Genomic DNA, 25366 nt, shown 5'->3' with positions numbered 1-25366 from the left:
TTCAGGTTAAGAACAGTTTCAGGTTAAGAACGGACCTCCGGAATGAATTAAGTACTTAACCCGAGGTACCATCGTATTATTATTATTATTATTATTAGACTTAAATCTGCAAAACCAACAACAGGGGAGACAAAGGCATTTTATGCTTCTTAAGAACGTTAAGTTTCGAAATATCAAACGACACCTGGGTGATTAGTTTTATTAATGCACGCGATTTATGTAACAAAGATAGAAACTGTACAAAAGAAAAGGAGGCGCACTGATTGGTGCTGAACGGAGCAGGATAAGGAGAGAACACAGGACTCAGCACCTGCATTGCTATACAGACCCATTGCCAGTCCTTCCCACCCCCACTCTGGGCACAAATGGCCCCTTTTACGGAAGTTTTGCAGTCTTTAGAGTAGCTCTGCCTTCGTGCCTGGTACTGCCTGCAGCATCACACCAGCAAGACAGCAGCAAAGGCTTTGAAGGTTAGCACGCCAAATAACGACGTGGCATTGCGCCACTTGCCCAGTGCAGGATGGCATCTTAAGAGCTGCAGTTGCAGCAACGTTTAGTTATGCCACCGAAGGAGCCTGCCAAGCTATCAGTTCAGTCAAAGAAATGACAAGATCAGAAGGGAACTTGTGCAATATAAATAATTAGAAAAACATACAACTCAAACTACAAAAATATCTTTAATTTTGTTGTCCTGCAAGCCTGGAATGCTGCAAGCTAGGACGGTTCCACCTTCCCCACATGAGACGATCTTTAAGTTGCTCCAAGAAATGTTGATACAAGGGTGGGCTTCATGAATTTTCGGACCTAAAATGAAACAAAATTACAAATCTTTCACAAAGCTTTATTTTCCAACTATGCCACAACCCCCAAAATCACTTGGCTATGGGGCGATTCATAACATTATGTCAAGTTACTAACTAAAAGAACATCTGTAGTCAATATAGCCACACAATGATTACTATTTGGGTGGAAATGTTTTGTTGACATGCTACAGATGGTAAGAAATTCTCTTAAATTTAAACCAGGGGAAGATGCACAAACTAGTAATTCACTACTGTTTCACTTTCTTGTATTAAAAAAATGGAGACATTCTCTTTCATTTTCTCAGTGCGTTCACATGTAGTTTATTATTATTAATTATTATTATTTTAATTGCAATTTATAAGCTGCTTTCCAGTAAGACCATATGGGTCACAAAACATCTGGGGGGGGGGGGGAACTATATAATCAGTTTCGCTGGCCCTTTCCCTCCTCTCTGCTCATTGCTAAAGGAAAATTTAATAGACAGAAGGAACTGTTGTTGTTGTTTTTAAAAAAGTCTAAACCCTCTCTTATTTGCCCATGCCAGTTTGCCAACACTCTCTTCCCCACGGTTTTCTTTTTTCTTTTTAAAATAATCTTTATTAATTTAAATTACACACATATACAATACTACAAAAAGAAAATTAAATTTAAAAAAATTAAGAAAAAATAAAAGAAGAAAAAGCAGATTTATGTGCATAAAAAAACTTAATCTTCCTAATTAATACTTAAATAAACACTTAAATAAAAAAAGACTTCTGACAAATTTCTAATGGTCTTCCCCACTGTTTTCATGCATGTTGTATTTAAATATAACTCTCAGCAAAAAAAAAACAGCAACAAGTGTTTCCCTCTTCCTTTTTAGTTCAGTGAACCTCAGCTATTCCAGTCTGCTTGGTGCCAACTGATGAACAGGATTCAGTGCAGTTGCAACTTTTGCGAGGGCTAAATTCCCAGTAATGGCACATCAAGGGAAAATCATGCAAAGTCAGAACAGCCCCTGGAGCCACCCCCATCTTGAGCTCTTGCAAGATCGGGGCTGTCTGAGATCTCTTGCAACCCTCCCAGAGCCCAGTAAGCAAGGCAGAGTGCTTTAAAGGACTTTCTCCGGTGGGAAAACCCTTCACAGAAAGAGCTTTAAAGTCCTTTGCCTTGCTTGGCAAGCTCTGGGACAGTTGCACAAGAGTTTGGGGGGCTTCCCCAAGGATAGGCAAGGACTTCCTTCCTTTCTGTCTGTCTGTCTGTTTGTTTATTAGGGGGCCATCCTCATAATGCTATGATTGAGCAAGTAAAACCTGTGTAAATTGCAATCCTGCTGTATCAGGATTGCTTATCTAGAAGGCTTAACCGTAAGCCACTCTTTGCACCTGTCAAAGCATGGAAAGAGCACAGAAAAATAAAATAAATGAATGGTTTACCACCATCCAGTCATTCCACTCATTAACCCAGCCCCAATTAATATTCACGCAAGCAGGATGAGTCTAAAGGCCCTCCAAGCAGCTTTTGTTAATCTGATCCTGCAACTAAATGGAAGGAGGTTTAAGTTCTTCGGCTTATTGGCTCCACCTGCTGGTGCATCTTTGATGAGTTTCTACCAATACGGATTTATTTCTCAAATTTCCTCCGAGGACCTCAAGGTGACATATGGGTCTGTGACGGAAAGCTCGGACAGACCTGAGTCTGGTGGTGCAGCGCAGTGGATTTCTGCCAGAGCGGTGTAGCTGGCAGAGTGCTGAGCTGCAACCTCACTAGCTGCAGGGACAGCTAGGCAGAAGGAGGTGAAAGACAGCACTCAGTGAGAGAGAAAGAAAGCAGCTGAGAACCAGGCTCCTGGCATTCAGCTAGACAAAAGTTTAGCCCCTGAGCTGTGAGTGTAACATCCACCCCAGGGGAAAGGTCTACAGCCAGAGAAAGAGATTAGTGTCTTTTGACATCTTTCCGCAGCGTCTGCAAGACAAAGCTGTTCCGCAAGCCTTTGGTTTGGACTCGGTCTGACCCTTATGTTTCCCTCCCCTTATGGTCTTGATTTATCAGCTATTTTAAAATGAGGCTGCATTTTAAATTGCATTTTAACCTGTATTTTAAATTGTGTTTTTTTTTTATCCCTCTCTTTTCCCCCTATAATGTTTTTATTGTGATTTTATTTTATTGGTGTTAGCCACCCTGAACCCGGCTCTGGCTGGGGTATAAATAAAATTATGTATTATTGTTATTATTTTGAGAGTATGCAGACAAATGAGAAATAGGTAGCTGAATTTGAGACAGGAGAAGTGGAGCTGTGAAGGAAGACTCTACTTGGGTCTCAGTTCGGTAAACAGGGAACAGAACTTCAGATATAAACCCAAAATAATTTAAGAGGGGTGTGGTGATCCCCTGGTCTCGGCAGTGAGATTTATAGAAGGTTGGGAAACTGACAAAAAGAACAGCCTTACCTCAGAACCCAAGTATTAAGACTTAAGTCAGAGCTTTCCAAACTTTTCAAGTTGGTGACAAACTTTTTGGACATGCATCATTTCGCGACACGGTAATTCAGTTTTACTAGCAAATTGGAGGTTAAACTAACTCCTTTCCAGCCCCGGGAGGAGCACAGGGAGCGTTCATGTGACACACCTACACACTGCAGCCAACACAGTAACGTGTTACGACAGTTTTGAAAGCTCTGGCTTAAGCTTTAATACCTCAATGTTTACTTTAAAGAACTGAAGGAAATATAAGCTACATGTTTACCCTCTTGTTTAGAAGCCTGCAACATCCACTGAATGCCATATATACGTGTAAGTGTGTTTACTGTTTCTTGAAATAATTCTATCTCCTGACACTTCTTTTGTTTTACCAATTTTGTTCTTAAAATAAAACCTTTTATCCATTTAACTTTTCATAAGTGTCCCAGTGCCAGGGTTTTCTTTAAAGAAGCAAAATAGTAAGGGAGGGCATGCCTCATTTTATCCTCAGTGGAGACTCAGAGGGGGTGTGAAAAGATTAAAGAACCCAAGGAAACTACATTTTTCTTACCTGCTTCCTTTCATTTGAGTGAAGAGGACAACACATTCTTTATTCAAGAGATTACGTAGGTTGTACACGTTCCCTACAATTAAACAGAGTGATTCCATTATAGGACAAGTCTACCATTTTATAAATGCAAAAATCAGATGGTTTTCATTTCACTTATAGTTGGATATCGGTGGGGCATGCATTGTAATGGACCTGCTTCCTAAATATCACCACTTTAACAGTGTGCTGTCCAAAGCTGAAAGGACACTGGAGAAGTCTTTGGGTCAAATTAAAAAAGATCTAGTACAAATACAAGGGCTCTTGATCCCCCCCACCTGCACCCCCATTTTTGCCAAACACTTCCCTGTGCCTTACCAAATTACATTTCCTTCTGATTGGCACATTAGGGGCTACAGTGGGAATGGAGTGAGTGGGGAGGGGACCTATTATGTGACTAGAGCTCCACACACAGTTCTTTGGATATAAGTCATTTTACTCAATTTATTATTACTATTATTATTTATTAAATCTGTATACTGCCCTTCAGGGATGCGGGTGGTGCTGTGGGTTAAACCACAGAGCCTAGGGCTTGCCGATCAGAAGGTCGGCAGTTTGAATCCCTACGACGGGGTGAGCTCTCGTTGCTCGGTCCTGGCTCCTGCCAACCTAGCAGTTCGAAAGCACGTCAAAGTGCAAGTAGATAAATAGGTACCGCTCCGGCAGGAAGGTAAAATCGTTTCTGTGTGCTGCTCTGGTTCGCCAGAAGCAGCTTAGTCATGCTGGCCACATGACCCGGAGGCTGTATGCCGGCTCCCTCGGCCAATAAAGCGAGATGAGCGCCGCAACACCAGAGTCGGCCACGAATGGACCTAATGGTCAGGGGACCCTTTACCTTTACCTATACTGCCCTTCATCCAAAGATAACAAGGTGGTTCCCAACATAAAAATACGAAACTATGTTTCCTAAGTACCACTTCCTCCATTGTATCCAAGTGCAGAACATTTTATACTGAATTCAAATAATCAATTGCAAAAGTGTCAGCATTAATTGTAAAAATAGCTAACCCCACACCTGCTGCTCTCACAGCCTCCCAAAAGGGCTACATCAACCCAGTTTAAACAACAGCTTGGAATATGAGGGGCAAGGTCTTCTCATCTGGTTAGATGCTTCACAGCTGACTGCCTTACTTCTCCTACAAAAAGGCAGAGGCAGCGGAATGGGAATGACGCGGAGGCTTCTCAAAAGTAGCAGGAGACGAAACACGGCTGATTCTTCCTCTGGTCTCCTTCCAGGTGTTGTGCAAAGAGATAAAGGAAAGGTGCATTCTTCCAGTGCAGGGACACCCAATGTTGCTCTATGCTTTGCAGAAGGTCCAGAAGGAATAGCAGGAAGAAATGCCGAACTACTCTCGATTCCTCTCTTGTTTCTTCAAAGGAACACGTGAAGTGCCCCTTAGTCATGCAGTCAGACCAGGGGTGTACGAAATGGGGGGAAGGCTGCCCCGGGTGCCACTCTGGGTGTGTGTGTGTGTGTGTGTGTGAGAGAGAGAGAGAGACAAGATGGCCCCTGCCTCCCTCCAGCTATAGAGCAGCCGAGGGCACACGCAGTCAGTATGTGCGCCGCTTGCATGACATCCAAATGGGCAGCCACTCACATGGCGACCGTACAGCCTGCTGTGCATGCGCACTCTGTACGGGATGCTGCACATGCGCACTCCGTATAGGCGTTGCACATGCACCCCCGGGCAGTTCGCCCCGCCCCTCGGCGTCCCGTCCCGGGTGCCAGAGAGTCAGACACAACATAGGCCCCAACATTGCTCAAGAAAACAGGAGCATCTCCTTCCATAGACCCTTATTCTCCCCCTTCTGCATTCATCTTCACCTTAGCCCTTCCCCCTCTCGAAAACGCTCATCATTTGGCAGATAATCAGTACACTTACCCGGCGGGATAAAAAAATAGTCTCCGGCAGTCAGACGGTAATACTGGTCATACAGCATCAAAAGGAGCTTTCCACAAGAAATGTGAAAAACCTTCAGAAAGGAAAGCCATAAACGTTACTTCACTTTTCATCTTAAAACTTGTATAAGTAAAGTATCATCAGGCTGTTAAAAGCAAGTAGATCCAGCTTTTAAAAGCACAACAGTTTATCCACCCAAACAATGGTTTTGGATACTTTTGGTGCTGTGAATGCCTGGGCTCTCCTGAAGGGGTGGGTGGGTGGTTGAAGGGAACCAATATCCTGAGCAATTTCCTACGACAGACCTTTCCACCGCCACTACAGAATCAATACACTGGGGAGGTAATCCAATCTCTGTACAGCTTTACCTGCTGGCATTGCATTATGAGAGAAAATACGTTTTCTTTTAACAAAAAAGCAAGCTGCCCTTGCTTCAAAGGGGAAATCCATAAAGTAATGAATTATTAACTCAGCAGCAGAAGCTTATGGCGATGGGAAAGCGAAGAGTAAATACACCATGCATTGCAAAGAGTGTGATGGATTCATTAACATGTACAGTCATTTTTGCCTTGTTAATGAAAGAGGTGAGGGGGCAGAGTTATCTCTGCCACAATCCCATCCAGAGACTGCTCCAATATTTTTCCTTGTTGCATTAAAAAAAGGGGGGGGGTCTACCACAGGAAGCCATTTGACTTATGTACTTCTTAACAAAACATCTTGAACTAGCAATCTTAGAACTAAAATGTATTATTTTTGTGTTTCTTAAGATTGTGATGGTTTTGGCACATATACACTGACAAAGTTCTGTTGGTGTACTCTGAAGTGACTCTGATTGTTTGCAGTTGTTTTTTTCCTTTGTAATTGTGTAACTGTTACATGTGATACAACAACAACAAACTAAAATGCAGAGTTCTAGTTTTCACAAATTAAAAAATATATTTTCCATCTTTTATCATATGTAAGGCATAGTGCAAGATTCAATGTAGCATGAGCAAGAACCCACTCAAAAATGGGACTTCTAATTTTTCTGCTTCCTGCCCCCAGAGCCCTGCACAACCAAATACCTGTTTCAGAGGATTGAGGGATCCTCTGGAGATTTGTGGGGCACATAGGGGGCAGGAAGGGCAAAAAAAAGAGAAACCAGAAATCCCATTGCACAGGTGGATTTCTGCTGCACAAGCAGTCAGACGTCACTAGATATCAGCCATAGAATTTTTGCAAATGCATTTCAGATTTCAACTGTAAAACGTTGACTGTGATTAGCCTGTAAATTCCAGTGACAATCTGTTTTCTGTTTAAAAGTGATGGGCACTCGGACTAGATAAAAATTAAAAGAAAAAGATTCCACCGTTCTGCATTCAGCTGAATGGATGGTGGATCAGCACAGGAAATCGATACCCTTTGTCAGGGTATCTCAAACTTCTGAGGCACATTATTTCCCGATTTCATTAAAAGCCCAATTCTTTTTTCCATGAAACTCGCTGTTTAGATCAAACATGCCTCCTGACTGGAAGCCCAAAGCAATGACTCATGCAGAGATGCGGCAAGCAGCCTCCTCCAAGGTATGTACAGTGGTGCCTCGCAAGACGAAAAGAATCCGTTCCGCGAGTCTCTTCGTCTTGCGGTTTTTTCGTCTTGCGAAGCAAGCCCATTGACGGATTAGCGGATTAGCGCTATTAGCGGCTTAGGGGCTTAGCGGATCAGCAGATAAGCGGCTTAGCTGATAAGCGTCTTAGCGGATCAGCTGTTAAGCGTCTTAGCGGAACAGCTGATAAGCGGCTTAGCGGATCAGCTGTTAAGCGGCTTAGCGGATCAGCTGATAAGCGGCTTAGAAAAGGGGGGGGGAGGAAAAAAACCCGCAGGAACTCGCAAGACATTTTCGTCTTGTGAAGCAAGCCCATAGGAAATTCGTTTTGCGAAGCACTTCCAAAACGGAAAACCCTTTCGTCTAGCGGGTTTTCCGTCTTGCGAGGCATTCGTCTTGCGGGGCACCACTGTAATTCTGTTGTGTTTGCAGTAGGATCAGCAAAAATATAATGGGCAGCCTCCTCAGTAAGCAGGTGTTGGGGGCTTATAGGATTGTTTAATCATTTAAGATTTCATAATACATACAAGTGTCGCAGCACATTCTTTGCCCTGCAGAGCCTTGAGATACTTGACCACAGAAATGCACATGTCATGTAGATCAGTGGTGTCCAAACTTTTTTCCAAAGAGGGCCAGATTTGATAAAGTGAAGGGCCGTGAGGGCCAACTAAAGGGCCAACCAAAGTTGTTAACCTTTTTTTAGGACTGAAGTTGTTCAGGGTTTTTTTTAAAAAAAATTGCTCCAGGAAATAAACTGCCACAGGAGCCGGACTGAACCGACCAGCAGGCCGAATTAGGCCCCCGAAAGAGACTTTGGACATGCCTGATGCAGATTGACAACTGAGAAAAAACAGTTGCTCCATCTCACAAGAGGGAATATTAACAAAAGTGGCAAAATACCAATATGATAGCTGTCAGGGAACTGACATCAGAGTCAGAGGTGGAGGCAAGGCTCTCAAGCGATGCAGGAGAGGGGCCCAGCAGGGAGAGAGGAAGCCCATCGGCTGGGGAAGGAAATCAGCGCAATGCCAGTAGAGAAGGGGGGCAGATGGGGGATTTGGAGAGGGGTCTCCAAGACTCTTCGCCCGAAACTAGTGGGGAGAGCACGGGCACACCTCTGCCCACTCCTTCCCTGCGCAGAAGATTTCAGCGCAGGGAGAGTAGGAGGAGACTTGGCGTCAAACAACTTCTTTGCTGGAAGAGATTCAAGAAACACCCACTGACGGATTCTGCGAGCGACTGAATGGCCACGGAGTGAAGGGCTGTCAGCCGAGACAAGGTTAACCAGGCAATCTAGCCAGCAGCGACGGTAACTTATGCACAAGCAACCCCTTATAACCATTACAATAGCATACATAGGAAAAACATGAGAACTTAACAATTCCATGATGCAGAAACATCTACAATTTCTGGTATACTCACCAGTGTATCTGTGTGGGAATACTGAAATCCCTTTTCTTTTAATGGCTTTAGTATCAGTTTGCCGGCAGAAAAGAAAGGGGTATTCAGTTGTTTGTATATGGACACCGTCTCATCATTGATGAAAAGCAAATGTGAATTACTCCTGCTCACACAGTCTGTAACAAAACCGGAACATAAATACATGACTTAATATTCATAGGCGATGACAGGGTCAGATAATGTACACTGCAATATAACATGTGCTATCTTAGTCGTATGCAAAAACCTGCTTACTTCATCAAAAGGTAATCATGCAAAATTCTGCAGCGCACTGAAAGTTTGCATTGCAGTCAATGGCAAAATCAGAGAGTTGTAATATTTAAGGTAAGTATACTGTATTCAAAAAGTGAAATATGAAAAGCAAAGGAATGATACAAGCAGCTCTGCATGGGGAGGGGGGGAGAGTATATGCAGATCATGGTTCTTGAAACGGCCACAGAGCAAGTTTTCAATATACTTGCTATTCATACCTTTAAACCTGTGCCACATTACTCACCTAGAAGAACCTCTTTATTGGTATCTTTATCAAACACAACAGCTGGCTGAGAAAGACTTTTTAAGGAAACAGTTGAGTCGTCGGGTACGTCTGCAAAACAGAAGTACAAACAGAATTGGATCCCAGGTCATATAGTGTTCATTCAACCTGACTACACTTCTAGATGTGAGCTTTTGGAATAAATAGTCTTCAGGATTAAGTCCACGCAGGTTGTAAGTGTTCTTTGCAAGTCTCATGAAATCCTCCTCTAGCTGCAGTTTGTCTAAGTCACTGCTCCTTTTCTGATCAGGAGTACTTGTGCAGAGCTTAGAAACTACTTGAAAGCAGTGAGGCTGTTTACCTCTGCCAAAGCCCAGCAAAAAGTTAAGAGATGTGCCCCCACCAACCTCATATTTTGGACTGAGGCAGATCCTATGATTAAGAAATATGCTTGGAACTGGCAAACTTATTTGTGGGTCACTGAAAGCAGATCTTAGACAGTGAAGGGCTGTGAATTTACCGCAAGTTGACTCAAGTAAGTTCATAATACTGTTAAGGCCTTTGCTCTGGTCAACTCAAGAAAGCTAAGGGCATATATAGAGACTCCTTTGATTAATCTTTACTATTAGTAGAGAAGAGGTTTCACAGCTATCTTTATCTGCCAAAGTAAAAATTAGATCCATATTCTAATTAAGAACACCAGTTAGCATGTGATGTGCAGTATTTATCCTTTGGAAGTTTTCTTTAGAAAAAGGAAAGAGTGTTGCAAGGTCAGAACCAACAAGGTCATTTGAGCACACAGGATACTATACAATAAGTTGTTAATATTAAAAGTAGCATTTGAACCTTTGCTATCTAATAAAGTATACATGGGGTTTTTTTCCACTGCCCCCCATATACATATATAAGTGATTATCATACCAAACTCCAGAAGAGGTATTGTCCTTTTAGGTTTTCGTTTCCTGGGTTCTCTCTGTTCAGGTGATATTACCCCATCGACTACAAAGCCACCTGAAATAACAATTAATTTTAGGAATCATTTCTCATAACCAGCTTAGGTTATTTTTGTGTAAATCAAGGGATGATGGAATAACTGGTGAACCACTAGCAGATTAGTTCTTATCAAGTCCAATGAAGAAAGTGGTCTCCCATTAGGATAATAATAATAATAATTTTTATTTATACCCCGCCCTCCCCAGCCAAAGCCGGGCTCAGAGCGGCTTACAAGCAATAATAAAAACAAGTTGAATGATTACAACTTAAAAACAAAATTAAAATACAGCATTAAAATATTGAAACATTAAAATATTAAAATGTAGCCTCATCGCAGGAAAAGGAAAAGAAAAAAGAGAGGGAGGGAGGGAATCAAATTGGCTCCAAGCCAAAGGCCAGGCGGAATAACTCTGTCTTACAGGCCCTGCGGAAAGAAATCAGATCCCGCAGGGCCCTAGTCTCATGAGACAGAATGTTCCACCAGACCGGAGTCAGTGTTGAAAAGGCCCCGGCTCTGGTTGAGGCTAATCTAACTTCCTTAGGGCCCGGGACCACTAGGGTGTTGCTATTTACGGACCTTGAGGCTCTCCGTGGGGTATACCGGGAGAGGGGATCCTGTAGGTACGAGGGTCCTAGGCCGTGAAGGGATTTAAAGGTCAAAACCAGCACCTTAAATCTGACCTTGTACTCCACCAGGAGCCAGTGCAGCTTGAAAAGCACTGGGTGAATATGCTCCCATGGCAGAGACCCCGTGAGGAGCCTCGCTGCAGCATTCTGCACCCGCTGGAGTTTCTGGGACAGCTTCAAGGGCAGCCCCGCGTAGAGCGAATTACAGTAGTCAAGCCTGGAGGTGACCGTCGCATGGATCACTGTGGCCAGGTCGGGGCGGGAAGGGTAAGGGACCAACTTACAAGATGTAAGGATGTCTTACAAGAAACACAGTTCAGTATTAAGTGCCTCTTCCCAGGATTCTATTTCACAATTCCTTGATCATACCTCTCAAACTGATACTGGGCAAGAGAAGAAGTTTATGGGGTGGTTTTCTGGATTTAAAATGACTCCTACTTGTGGCAAACTGAGCGCTGTCTGAGAATTCCACATTTGACACTCCTGTGGTCAGACTCCATTTTACTTTAATGTGTTAGTTTCCCATTCTAGCTCCCTTCTACAAATAAGAATTTTCTTCTCGAAGCAGGAGGCGCACAGATTTCTTAATCATTACCGCCTCTCTTTTATGTTAGCTTTATTAGCTACTGCATTCATTTTTGATTACATTCACAATAATTTTGATTAAAAACACTATCATCAAAGTAAAAATAATATTGACAACTGATAATAGAAATAAGATCAAATATAAACTATTACTCTTTGTAGGAACTACACAGACATGTTACCAAAACCTAAATTGCTAATTAAGCTGTATACTTTCTTTGGAATAAAATGAGATATTGAAATTATGCTTGTGGGTTAAAAATATGTTCATAAATTGTGGCTTATCTAAAGAGAGAGAGTTGCATGCCTGCTGTTAACTCTCTCTTTACCAAGCTGAGAAGAAACAGCTTGAGACTTTATTCTTGTGCAGAAATGAAAGCTGTAGCGGCATTTTGTGTATATGCCTGCTCAAGAGATATCTCCCAATATATTGGGAGGGTCAGGGCAATAGAGCAAGTGCAAAAGTGGCCAGAGTTCAACATACCGTATTTTTCGCTCTATAGGACGCACCCGACCATAAGACGAACCTAGTTTTAGAGGGGACGAACAAGAAAAAAAATATTCCCTCTCTCTGCGCAGCACCCCTTCAGCGAAGTGGCAGGAGAAACGGAGCCCCTTCCATTTCTCCTCCTGCTTCGCTGAAGGGGCACTGCGCAGAGAGGGAAAGCTGTGCAGCGCCTCTCCAGCAAAGCGAAGCCAGGAGAGCAAGAGGGGGCGGTGCGGGAGCTCCCGCTGTGCTCCGGAGGCTTCGGGAGGCTATCCCTGAAGCCGACCCCTCTTGCTCTCCTAGCTTCAGCGAAAGCAAAGCGAAGCTTTCGCTGAAGCCATGGAGCCTGCATTCGTTTCATAAGATGCACACACGTTTCCCCTTACTTTTTAGGAGGGGAAAAGTGCGTCTTATAGAGCGAAAAATATGGTATTTGAAGAGCACTGGTATACATGCTGAAGAATGCTATAAAGCACTCAAAGTGAGGTAACATAGAGGGGGCAGAGCTAAAACATTCTCCACCACTCTTCCTGACACAAGGGAAACCACGAATATATAGAGCTATAGAAATGAGATAAAAAGAAATTACAATGCCATGCATGACAAAATATATATTTATTTTTTACACTGAGCTGACTTTTACTTTTAAAGCATTCCCCAACAAGCACATAGGGCTGCATTGCATTTGCCACAACCAGATAACATATATGAGTTTTGTATAGAACCTCACACCTGAAGGTCTCATCTTATATTTCACACGTTCTCCTCGCCAGTACTCCAATGGTTTAAGACGCATTCTTTTGGTCCGGCGAATATTGGGCGTGTTGGAAGGCAATACTAATGAACAAGACAGGTAATGAGAAGCAGATTTAGGTTGGGTAAAAACCCAGAAGCGGAACAAGAACACACATACAAGGATGAAAATAATGTTTGGACCTGCCACACACTTTATAATCCTGCAGCTTAAAATAATAGATGCACTTTAATGCAGTGTTAGAAAATTATTATTTGTTTTTCTTCCTCCCTCCCCCCCCCACCCATGGAATTTGGATCAGTATATCTGCCTCCAGTCCCACTTTAAACTTTGCAATAGGTTAGAGAGGCTGAGAGAGTCAAGGTCAGCTACCAAACTTTATGAACCAGCAGTTTAAATGATATCTGCACACTCAAAGGTCCAAAACTACAGCCACTACACAACTGTGGGGAGAGTTCCTCCCACCCCATATTGTATTAACCAATTTTTACAGAGTTCAATCAGTACTTGCACTGTCCTCTCATGTGTTCCTTAACAGTGATTAAGTGGGCCTAACTTTAAAAGAGCAGAGCCATCTAGAAGTACAGTGGTGCCCCGCAAGACGAATGCCTTGCAAGACGAAAAACCCGCTAGACGAAAGGGTTTTCCGTTTTTCGAGGCGCTTCGCAAGACGAATTTCCCTATGGGCTTGCTTCGCAAGATGAAAATGTCTTGCGAGTCTTGCGATTTTTTTCGCCCCCCCCCCTTTTTCTAAGCCGCTAAGAGCCACTTAGTCGCTAATCCACTAAGCCGCTAATAGGGTTGCTTTGCAAGACGAAAAAACCGCAAGACGAACGGATTCTTTTCGTCTTGCAAGGCACCACTGTAGGTGGCAGGTGGAAACATCTTCTCTGGCCCTTTGCCTGCGGAGAACTGACACCTCTCACCATTTCTGTCTCCTGACGACCTTTAGTCAGCATGCAGTGAGCTGCTGGTACTGACGTTGGCCCAACCAAGGAATGTGAGGCAGCATGAGGCAAGCTGTGGCGCTGAAGCCAACCTGAAAGCAGTCTAAGGCCCGCTGGGGGGTCCCAGCCCTCTGTGTGAGAAACAGGACACTAGGACAGTGTCCTCATGCTGTATGACTAAGTGAACTGCCACAGCAGCCATCACTGGCACCAATTCAGAATAAATGCAGGCAGGCAGGCATGCGCGCGCACGCGCGCGCGCGCTCTCTCTCTCTCTATATATATATCTCCCCAGTTCTAAGACTGGGGATAGGCCTTCTTAACATGCCATCTTGCAGACAGAGAGATCAGAGTTCATTTGATGCAGTCTTCATTTAAAAGAAAAAAATCTTACTCATTTTGCGCTTCAGTGCATTTAAATAAGTTACACCTTCCTCCGCTTCCAAGTCCTCAGATTCATCTAAATAGTAAAATACAAATGAATTCGTATTTTTAATATCCCACCCCTCCCTCCAATCAGCAGAGGGGTAACACAAATTAACTGAAAGAACCATAGAACAATAAAATCATAATCAAACCCACAACAGAACACAGTAAAATCAGTCAGTTTTACCTCCCAGCTTTGAGCCATCCACTGGAGTAGAATTTCTACCCTTTTATTACTGATGAAAATATTAAAGAGTAGCAGGCTCAGAACAGAGCCCTGTAGGAACCATTGGTGAGCGCAGTTTTACTCATTTTCCAACCGTGGATCTACCTGATCTTCTGGTCCATCTTTAACCAGTGTGCTAACCACATGTTGGCAGTTTACCACCACTGATTTACATATTTTTCTACATGCGGGTAGTCAATGTGGTGCTCTCCATATGTCCTTGAGTTACGGCTCCCATTGGTCCCAGACAGTAATTTTTGTATAACATTTGAAGAGGACCTGATCAGCCCCACTTGCTCTACATGATGCCCTGGGTTTCAATGACCGACTCATTCAAAGGGGCACCAAAACTATGTGAGTACTTTTCAGTGTGTTATAGCCTTGATATTTGGCACATGTTTAGTCCAAGAGGTCCAGATTATCGGAAAATAGATCGTTTTAAAGAGGGTGTCATGATTAAAAGTTCTTCCACAACCTCCCCAAAAGCTGGGACTTGGCATACATTTAGCCCAAGTCACAGTGACTGCAAGAAAACACTGGAAGTTGGAAAACTTTGTACTGAATGCTCAAAGGAGAGGCTAACGTTTACCTCACAATGAAGGCCAGCACAAAGCAAGCGAAGCCAAACATGAGACACAATGTTAGGGCTGTGGTAGTTCAATTGCCTCTTCAGGATTAGGCCTGTGACTGCTTCATCAAGGAACAAGCAGTTATTGCTTGAAGGACGCAAGCGCCATTTACTGGCACAGAATACATACATGTATGTGTCTGTTTACAATTACGTACACAGATATACCGCAAAAAGAACTCAAAGAGCATACCAGACCAATCAATAAGCCATACCTGATGTTGACTCCTCCCTGTTAACAGCAATATGATGTTTTGAAGAAGTTTTAATTTTAGAAACAGGGCCACTTAAAAGAAAAGAACAATGGTAAAAGCCTTAGAGAGCAAAAAAATCAAAACAATTTATCCATGCAGATTAAAAGTACCATACTAAACAAAACTGTATGTAAAAACAAGAAGTGTTTAATAGAAAAAAGGTGACAGGCAACAAGAAACGGTTAACTTATCAAGAGCTATTAGAGTGGACTCAAGGGTTTCTTGTATTTAACTTTTCCCTAGGTTCAATTCTATTGCTTTTCATAACCTTAAACATGGCCTAAGGCATCAAGGGTGAACTGCAGGACTGAAACTGATTTGGATATGGTTATAAAATTCTAGGTTAGGAGCAAAGGAAGAAACACAACCCATGTACTACACGCCATCAACTGCAGCAAGAACATATAGTGGGCTCTATGAGCAAAGGCAAGGGACGCGGGTGGCGCTGTGGGTTAAACCACAGAGCCTAGGACTTGCCGATCAGAAGGTCGGCGGTTCAAATCCCCACGACGGGGTGAGCTCCCGTTGCTTGGTCCCAGCTCCTGCCAACCTAGCAGTACGAAAGCACGTCAAAGTGCAAGTAGATGAATAGGTACTGCTCCGGCGGGAAGGTAAACGGCGTTTCCGTGCGCTGCTCTGGTTCTCCAGAAGTAGCTTAGTCATGCTGGCCACACGACCCGGAAGCTGTACGCAGGCTCCCACGGCCAATAAAGCGAGATGCGCGCCGCAACCCCAGAGTGGGTCACGACTGGACCTAATGGTCAGGGGTCCCTTTACCTTTACTATGAGCAAAGGCAAAATTGAATAAGCCAGGACTGTCCCACCTCCAAAAAATAACCCTACGTGACCACCCTCACTTGTCTGAAGCTGGCCTTGCCCTCCATCTTGCTTACCAGACTCACTTCCAGAGCCGTTGCACCACCTTCCCAAAGCCAGGTAAGAAAGGTAACACTTTTTTTCTTGGCCTCTAGGAAGGAGGCACGAAGGCTCTGCGAGCATCCCAGAACCCAGTAAGTGAGGCAAAGGACTTAAAAGCTCTTTCTGTGGCAGGTTCCACCACTCTCACCCCCCCCCCATTTACTTATTTTATTCATTTTTGGGCCATGCACCTAAGGTCACGATTGATTAGTAAATTACGCCTAAGTGAAGGGCCCATTGTATTGATTTAATATTTATACACCCCCGGAGTCAAATTAACATGCAACATAAATGGATTAAAGCACTTACTGCAAGGAACGTGTATTGCTGTTTTTTCGTTCCATAGAAGTATTTAATATTTTTTCTGCCACATACTGTTCAGAATAATCCTCTTGGTAGAAGACAATTCCACTTTCTTGAGCACTTGCTAAGGAAGTTGGTCTTAATTCCCGTGGCAAAGTCTTCCTTGGTTCGCTTATTGGTTCACAGGGGCTTCCACCCCCTTCAGAACTCTCGTTTTCTGAGATCGGCTCTGAAACCGGCACCCTCTTACTTCCTCCAGTGGCTTCACCCTCTTCACCACACTGTTCTTCTCCTCCATGCTCGCTTTCAGAGCTTTCACTCGAAACCAGCACCTTATTTTTCCTTCTAGGTCTTTTAACAATACTCATTGGGGTTTCCAAATCTTTTTGAGACAACGTTCTTTTAGGCTTTTGCCTCTTAGCTGATTTGCTGCGTGACAACCTTTGGGCTGTATGTGTAATGGACTGCTTGCGCTTTGATAATTTCCGCCCCCGAACAGGAGCAGGAACCTCAGCGTCTATAGACTTTTGACGCCTCTGTGGGGACACAGCTGCAGGTGTGCATTCTTGCCTAAAATCTTCGTGAATTTCTACCGATGGCTTCCTTTTTGAATGTATTTGTTTCATAGGTTTTTTACTGCAAGGTAATTGCTCACCTGTACTTATCGCAGACGATGGCGCTTTCAAAACATCGTGGCCTGAAGAATGAATCCGTTCTGAGTGCAGCTCTACAGGACTTGAGGAATCCTGGCAGCCTTCATCACGCGATACCACCAAAGGCTTAACTTTTGAGCAGCTCTGCTTCATAGATCGCTTACACTGGGATGACTTCTGGGTTGTACTTACGATGGCCTGTGGCTGCAATGAAAAATCGTGGTCCTGCTCCTGTAAAAACAGAAGGTCCCCTGCGTGGCTTCCACTTGCAGACACTTGGCAATCCTCATTGCATATACCGACAGATGGCTCACCTTTGGAAAGTGTTTGCTTTCTTACTTGTTGGATGGTATTTACAGTTAGCGGCGAGCAGCCGCCTTCCACAGGGATTCTTTCATTAGTCCTTGAAACATTCTGCATTCCGTTAACAGTTCTTTCAGCAGCGTTAATTAACTTCGCTTTGCTTTGTTTTATCGGTGCTGGTGTAACAAGATTCTCTGGTGCCCTTTTATTTTGTCTTCTGACACTCTGCTGCTTAGCTCTTTTTTTCCCTTCAGACGATGCAGGTATTAAGTTGACTTTCTGTTGCTTTTTGTTCCTTGGGGATGTTGAAATCCAGGATGTAGAACTCAATCCAAATGATTCCTCTATAACAAACTCGCACTCGTCTTCTGGCTCTATACTGGCTGTATTTCTGGGAAGGAAAGGTAGGTGCGTGATTGCTTACATATCACCAACAGCAAGAAAGAAAGCAAAACAACCCCACATAACCCAAATGTTATTCTCAGAGATGCTTCTGTTTTGAGAATACACCCAGATATTTTCCAAATCAGTAACAATTTCATGTTGTATTATTCTAAGTAAACTTCAAAAGGTTTAGGTCAAATCAGGTACCCTGGCTTCTGATCTGCTTCAAGTTTTAAAGTTTCTAAGGGAAGGAAAATGCCGGCCACGAGAACTCTTGCGTCGGGATTTCAAAACATTCATTTTTCCCTCTCTCCCACTTCCTCCTTCCTTCCATCTGCTTTCTGACTGGTTAAGACTTACAGCTTATAGATTTCCCAGAAAGCCCATTTCATGTCTTACTCCTTGGCATAATAATAATAATAATAATAATAATAATAATAATAATAATAATAAATTTTTACTGTATTTATACCACGCCCTCCCCTGCCAAGACCAGGCTCAGGGTGGCCATATAAATACAGTAAAAACATTTTAAAAACAACAACCAAAAAACGCAAAGAAAAACCGAAAACCAGTTGATTAAAATATAAGTTAGAAAACAGTTTAAAATGCAGCCTTGCTTTAGTGGTACCCATAGATCAAAGCCATAAGGACAGAAAACGTCAAATATTTACCGGGGCCAACTATCCATGCTGGTCCTACATGGGCCAGCAAAAAGAGCCGAGGGAAAATTTATATACAAAATCCCATATAAGGGATTCCATCAATAAATAAATAAATTAACGAGGCCGGGGGGGGGGGCAGGTCTTGTTGTTTGGGCAGCATACACAATGTCCAGGCTTGTGCCCCAGGGACATCACTTCACTCCTGTTAACTCAGTGATTTAACTTCACCCCCAGAGGCACACTCCATTGTTTCCCAAGACAGACGGATGCCAACATAATTCGGTGCCTATGTTTCAAATTACAAATGCTCAAACACCTTACACAAAACTAAAATACAGTGATATTATACTTCCAGTACAAAACATATCTCACCGTTCTTTAGAAGATCTTGTCATGGCGTCTAATGATGCTACAGACTCTGGTATTTTCTTTTGACAGGAAGAGATAGCAAAACATGCTGAAAGTTCCTTTGTTTCTTTCCTTGCATGATGCTGCTCAGATTCTCTAGCATCTCTGCTGCTCTGTAAATCTTTATCAGGTGCCTCTTCATGCCACCTTGGGCTCCTTTGGGAGGAAAGGTAGGATATAAATCCAATAAATAAAAATAAAGATGCAACCAAATTTTGGGGGTGAATTAAGCCACACTGATATTTTGGTCTTCCAGGTTTATCTCAATACTCTGAAACAACCTCTGAAACCCAGTGCACCATTTCAGACAAAACCAAGTCCTTCTTCCAAGCCAGTCCAAACATGTATGCCTTCAATTACTATAGAAGTTGGCCATTTGTTTACTTGTCAGTGTGATGTTAAGTGGGAACATAAATATTGCTGCACAATATTTCACTTTTATCAGAGCTTACATTTCCGTATGAGATTTCTCTTTGTCCTCATTCAGGAAAGCAGGTATTCCGAACATCACCGGGACATCCTCATCTATGGAATCCACATGCTCACTGCTTGGTGTTTCAGCACCTTTTAACGTTGCCACATCTGTTTTAACGGTGGAACAAACCAAATAAACAGAATAGTTCTGTTCTTTAGCTCCCCTCCCACCTCCTTGCCCCCAGAAATTTTGGACTGAAATGTGCTACCCCTACATTTTTTTATAATAAAACTCACCTCTCTTCCACTTCCCTCACTTCTTACATGGGGAATGGAAACAAAGCAGAGATCGGAACTGCTACGTTCACTTTTCAAATTATCTGGAAATGATCTATGTTTAATTTCAATTTTTTTGTACTTCAGTACGTTTTGGTAGCATTAACGTACAAAAGACCGATGTTTTAATATCCTCACCCAAATGACTACCAGTTGAAAAATCATGCTGCCCACCTGAAATCCTGTCATTTTCTTCTTCTGATGGTAAGATGTTGGTATTAAATACATTCTGCACATAGTTAATCTTATTTGGTTCTGGCTCTATCTGTTCTTCCTGACAATCAAAAGGGCAACATAATAGAAAAATACACTGTTAATAAACACAATAAAAACAAGCTTCACAAATAAAATGTTGTTTCTGAGATTTGGGCTGCCTATGCTGGCTATCTTATACAATATCAATCTTAATACAGGAGAAAAAACACACAGTGTGAACATCCATGTTGAGGCTACACTGTTGTGAACAGCTCAAGGAGCTCATGGCTCCTGCAGTAGTCATGGAACTGTCCCAATTTTTCATGAGTCTAACCGACGTGGTAAGTTACGGAGGTAGTAGAGATCACTAGCAAGAGCACCTTCTGAGTTGTGGAACTCCAAAAGAGTCATCTATTGCCACATTTCTTATCTTTTTTGTGTCAGGCATAGCGCACACACACATATCATAAGTCGCAATATATTGCCAGGTCAAAAATTGTGAAACCAATATCATGATACCAACACTTGGTCAACGGTTCACCCACAGTTTTGTCTGAATTCAGCTTCAGTTTATTAGTAACCATTAAAGATGTTACAAATCCAACAGAGCAGAACAGCAGCTAGGATTTTCTTTTCAAGGCAGCCGTGGCTCTGGTCTGCAAATCACTTTTCCCTCAGATTAGCTCATGTGGGCTCTTAGATTAGCTTATATGGGCTGAAGGGGGTAATGTTATCAAATAAACCACCAATAACACCATGTCCATGTCTGAATAACACGGGTTAACAAAGAAAAAGAAAATTTTAAACCAGCAGCATAACAGAAGTGTCACTTTTTCAATCGAATCAACTTCAGCTGACCAAACGTGACTGGATATGTTAAATGACATAACATACATGGATACATGGACAATCACAAAAAAAACATATTAAAAAGAGAAACAGCTTACCTTTCTCCCATGAGATAGAGTTTGACTGAAGTCTGAGCAAGGGGATGAGCAACATGATATGCTTGGGGAGCATACTGTATTTTCCTCTGCACAAGCTAAAGAGATTGGGGGGGGGGGAAATGGTTAAGTAGAAAAATCTAGTAGCACCCGCTCGTTGGTTCTTTTAGCTAGAAAGGGCACAAATATCCTAAGTCAAAATGCCATTTTTGAGGGATTAAAAATTGTGTTTGCCAACCTGCCAGGAGTGGAAAATATAACGAGTAAGATTCCTCAAGAGGAATACGACTGTGTGGCATGAAGCTTGTGGGACAATTCTACACAGAGCTCAGCAAGCCCCCCCCCCCCCCAATTTAATGGGTTTGGGTACATCTCATTCTCCCTAGGACTGGGCTCTTAGCACAGCAGCAGGGAGCAGCTTTTTACAGACCATGAATTAGTTGATGACATGATAAATCATGGGTAATTAAAAGCAAGAGCTTCCAAATTTATTTTTCTGGCCATGCTGAAAGAGGGAGAAGGAAGCATATGAGTCCATGAGGACACACTTATTCATGTTTCTCTAAGCCATAGCTTACTGTGACATCTGAACAATAGTAGTAGAACCTTAACAAGTATCAGAGAGAAACTGATCTAGAAAGCTCAGAGAGGCTCCCAATTCATGTCTTCCTACACCACTACAAGCACATCCTCTTTTGCCTTTGGTTATACAGGCAACAGCCGTTTCAGGCACATCCAATTGATGTGTGCATCGTGCCAACGCTGGAAGTGGCCAGAAAGGGGTGTAATAGGGGCGTAGTGGGCTTACATGCACTTTGCTGACACATGTGGGGATCAGGAACACAAACCCCACTCAAAACGTTCACTACCTGTATTTAATTTAGCATTTAAGATTTATTTATTTTTTAACGAACCAAGTGAGTTGCCTATGAGATTGCCTACATCCTGCAATCTTTAAGGCACCATAAATCTTATTGTTCTTGGAAATGTGGAATTCTTTTTCACTTTTGTGGCACACGGGCAGGAATTTAAACTACTGTAGCCCTTTAAAACAGCCCTTTAAAAACAGCTTTTAAAACACAGCGCATTTATACGTTCTGGTACAAACAAGATGTGAAGAATTTGTGGATTTGGCCCGTGGTTCTGACTACAGAATCTGATAGGTTCAGAAACTGTGGCAAGCTTTATTGTAGTGGGATTGAACTTTATAGCTGACACGAAAATAATGGTTCACTACCAATCCCATCCACAATTTGTGGAATCATGATCAAACTATTTTTTTCAGAACAGTTCACATATTGCATACTGCACTGTAAACGATTCACAAAACAGGTAACTTACATGTAAAGCAGTCTTGTATATATTTCAATACATTTTCTCCTTGCTCTATATCAGGAACTTTATTTGGACTGGCAGGGGGGAAAGACAAATGATATGAGTGACTTCAAAAATTATTCCAACCTGCAAATATTGCCTTCTCAGCATATTGATAATGCTGCTTTATACAAAGCAGTCAAACAACAGTGATTTGATTTCATGATGGGATATGCAATGATTGAACTCTATTTGAAAAGTGGTTTACTATTCATTAGGAGTAGGGATATGTTCAAGAAACACAAGCTCAATCATCAAATTTCTTAGGTGTGTGGAATTAGTAGCACAGTTCTTTTGATCCTGGCTGATATGAAATACTGACATATGAGACACACAACTATTGAAAGCTATCCACATTTTTGATTGCTTCAGAATAATAGAAGTTTAATAAACAAAAGTTAATTACCCTTGTTTGTTGCAGTATCTTGCTCTGTAGTTATCTTTTAAGTGATTCTGATGACAAAAAAGAAATAATTCTTATGAATATGCTTCTTGAAAATGACAATATTTATTGCAGTAATCATATGCCACGAAGCTATACAAAACATAATCAAGGCAACTCAAGGCTGCACACAAACAGCATAAGTTTGGAGAATCATAGTGAAGGAAGAGCCAGCTTCAGCAGAAGAAGTAAAATTATACATTCAGTAATGAACAGTTTGAAAAAGCTGTCCTGTATTTGAAGAGTGATAGGACCTGACTTGCCGTTAGGCAGCTGCCTCTGGCAGCTAGAGTGTCATGAAAAGGCAGCAAGTTGTTATTTCTTTAATTATTGTTGTATTTTCACTTCACGGGAGAAGGGAGGCACTTGTAGGATGTTCTACGTCAGGTGCCAAAATAACTTGACTCACCTCGGGTACTAAATACATTGTCTCAGCGACGAGCTTTTTATTTCTTGCTCTGCCTCCGGCAGAAAGATGTTTTAGCATACATTATAATCTATACTAACTCAGCTGGTATACTTTCAATTGATGGTAAATCTTCTAAGACATTTAATCTGGCAAGCAGAACCAGGTATGGATGTCTGCTATCCATTTTATTATATATTATGCGACTGGAACTTCAGGATGAGGCAACACCATGAAGTCAAAAGAATACAAACTCTCGGAAGTGGGCATCATCCTCTATGCGGATGAAGTGGGTTGTTGCATCTCCGATGTAAATATTTCAGGAGAAAAATCAGATGAGACAGTAAATGAACACAGAGCTTTTTCCAGATGCACCTTGCATTTAGTACTAGATCTGGTACAAATTTACTAAATAATGACTTCCTCACACACCACAAAACTGATACTAAATGTCTATAACTTTACTACCACTACTAAACCTTTTCGTTATACAATTAGTGACAAAATGTTCATCATATATATATATATATATATATATATATATATATATGAACATATATATATGATGTTATTCATATATGATGATATGATATATGATATTCATGATATATGTAGTTATTCATATGTGATGATGATATTCATATACTGTATACATGAACATATATATATGAGAACCGTCTCAGGGACACTTGCTATTTTATGCCACCTGTCCATATTGGTGGCTGTTTTTAAAAATGTAAACACGACCCAAATCCATGTTTGTTCCCTTTTCAAAGAGCTGGCTTGGCTTCCCTTCCAACTTTCCTGCAACTAAATCTGCTCAGGTTGTAGAATGAAAAACGTTGGAGCCGGAATCATTCTGCCCAAAATGCGAACGAGACGACCCACAGTTTAATAATAATAATAATAATAATAACAACAATCTGCCCAAAATGCGAATGAGATGACCCACAGTTTAATAATAATAATAATAACAACAACAATCTGCCCAAAATGCGAACGAGACGACCCACAGTTTAATAATAATAATAATAATAATAACAATCTGCCCAAAATGCGAACGAGACGACCCACAGTTTAATAATAATAATAATAACAACAACAATCTGCCCAAAATGCGAACGAGATGACCCACAGTTTAATAATAATAATAATAACAACAACAATCTGCCCAAAATGCGAACGAGATGACCCACAGTTTAATAATAATAATAATAATAATAACAATCTGCCCAAAATGCGAACGAGATGACCCACAGTTTAATAATAAAAATAATAATAATAATAACAACAATCTGCCCAAAATGCGAACGAGATGACCCACAGTTTAATAATAATAATAATAATAATAACAATCTGCCCAAAATGCGAACGAGATGACCCACAGTTTAATAATAAAAATAATAATAATAATAACAACAATCTGCCCAAAATGCGAACGAGACGACCCACAGTTTAATAATAATAATAATAATAATAATAATAATAACAATCTGCCCAAAATGCGAACGAGATGACCCACAGTTTAATAATAATAATAATAATAACAACAATCTGCCCAAAATGCGAACGAGATGACCCACAGTTTAATAATAATAATAATAATAATAACAACAATCTGCCCAAAATGCGAACGAGACGACCCACAGTTTAATAATAATAATAATAATAATAATAATAACAACAACAATCTGCCCAAAATGCGAACGAGACGACCCACAGTTTAATAATAATAATAATAACAACAACAATCTGCCCAAAATGCGAACGAGATGACCCACAGTTTAATAATAATAATAATAATAATAATAATAATAATAATAATAATAATAATAAAAGAAAAGGCGGGTAGGGGCGATAGATATCCATAGTGAAGTCAGGACATCCTAGTAACCACTGGCAGCCCCCCCCCAAAAGAAAGAAACCACTATAGGTTACTTAGCTCCATGTTACGTCAAGCGAACTTTTACGGCTCGAATCCAGTCGAACGAGGGGCGAAACTGAGGCGAAACTGAAGGCTGTCACGAGCGAAATCGCCTCACGAGAGGCGTTGCCAGGATTTATATTGGGGGGGAAGGGAGGGAGGGAGGGTGGGGCGACTGGTCAGTTATTTAAGTATTGATTTCTAATTATTTCCTTGATTTTTTTTGGGGGGGGGAGAAAGATGCCCCCCCCGCCGCGCCCATGTTACCCCCCTCCCTGCCCCCCATTTCCCACCCCTCCCCCTCCCTCTTCCCCCTCACCGCCCCCCCCCCCGTCTTACCAGGGAGTGCATGGCGGCGGCGGCGGCGGCGACGTTCGGGCAGCCGGGAGGGGAGGGGCCGCCGCCTCCGCCGCGCGGGACTTTTCCTCTCCTTCAACCCCCGTTTCAAAAGCTCGCCTCGGGCGGCAGGAGGAGGCCGCTCATTGGCCGGGCGGGGTGG

General features: G+C 42.1%; 1 protein-coding gene across 2 annotated transcripts; it reads right to left on the bottom strand.

Moving 5' to 3' along the window:
• Nucleotides 1-658: 658 nt before the first annotated feature.
• CENPC (centromere protein C) lies at nucleotides 659-25366 on the bottom strand (the record flags this gene model as incomplete). 2 transcript variants are annotated; one of them, XM_081836280.1, is made up of 17 exons in its annotated part: nucleotides 25207-25366; nucleotides 22502-22548; nucleotides 22063-22130; nucleotides 20725-20819; nucleotides 19757-19856; nucleotides 19285-19414; nucleotides 18797-18988; nucleotides 16426-17766; nucleotides 15160-15230; nucleotides 14059-14124; nucleotides 12696-12800; nucleotides 10193-10282; nucleotides 9293-9382; nucleotides 8758-8912; nucleotides 5733-5823; nucleotides 3814-3886; nucleotides 659-804 (listed from the first exon to the last, which is right to left on the bottom strand). In XM_081836280.1, the coding sequence occupies exons 1-17, from the start codon at nucleotides 25216-25218 to the stop codon at nucleotides 789-791; spliced, it is 2742 nt and encodes a 913-aa protein (XP_081692406.1). In that variant the 5' UTR covers nucleotides 25219-25366. The 2 variants fall into 2 exon arrangements, with proteins under 2 accessions (XP_081692406.1, XP_081692407.1); XM_081836281.1 differs by lacking the exon at nucleotides 659-804 and having other exon boundaries at nucleotides 3810-3886.

The sequence above is a fragment of the Podarcis erhardii genome (assembly GCF_964252035.2).
Source record: "Podarcis erhardii genome assembly, chromosome: 13".
Taxonomy (NCBI): domain Eukaryota; kingdom Metazoa; phylum Chordata; class Lepidosauria; order Squamata; family Lacertidae; genus Podarcis; species Podarcis erhardii.
This window is presented reverse-complemented; position numbering and strand designations above follow the sequence as displayed.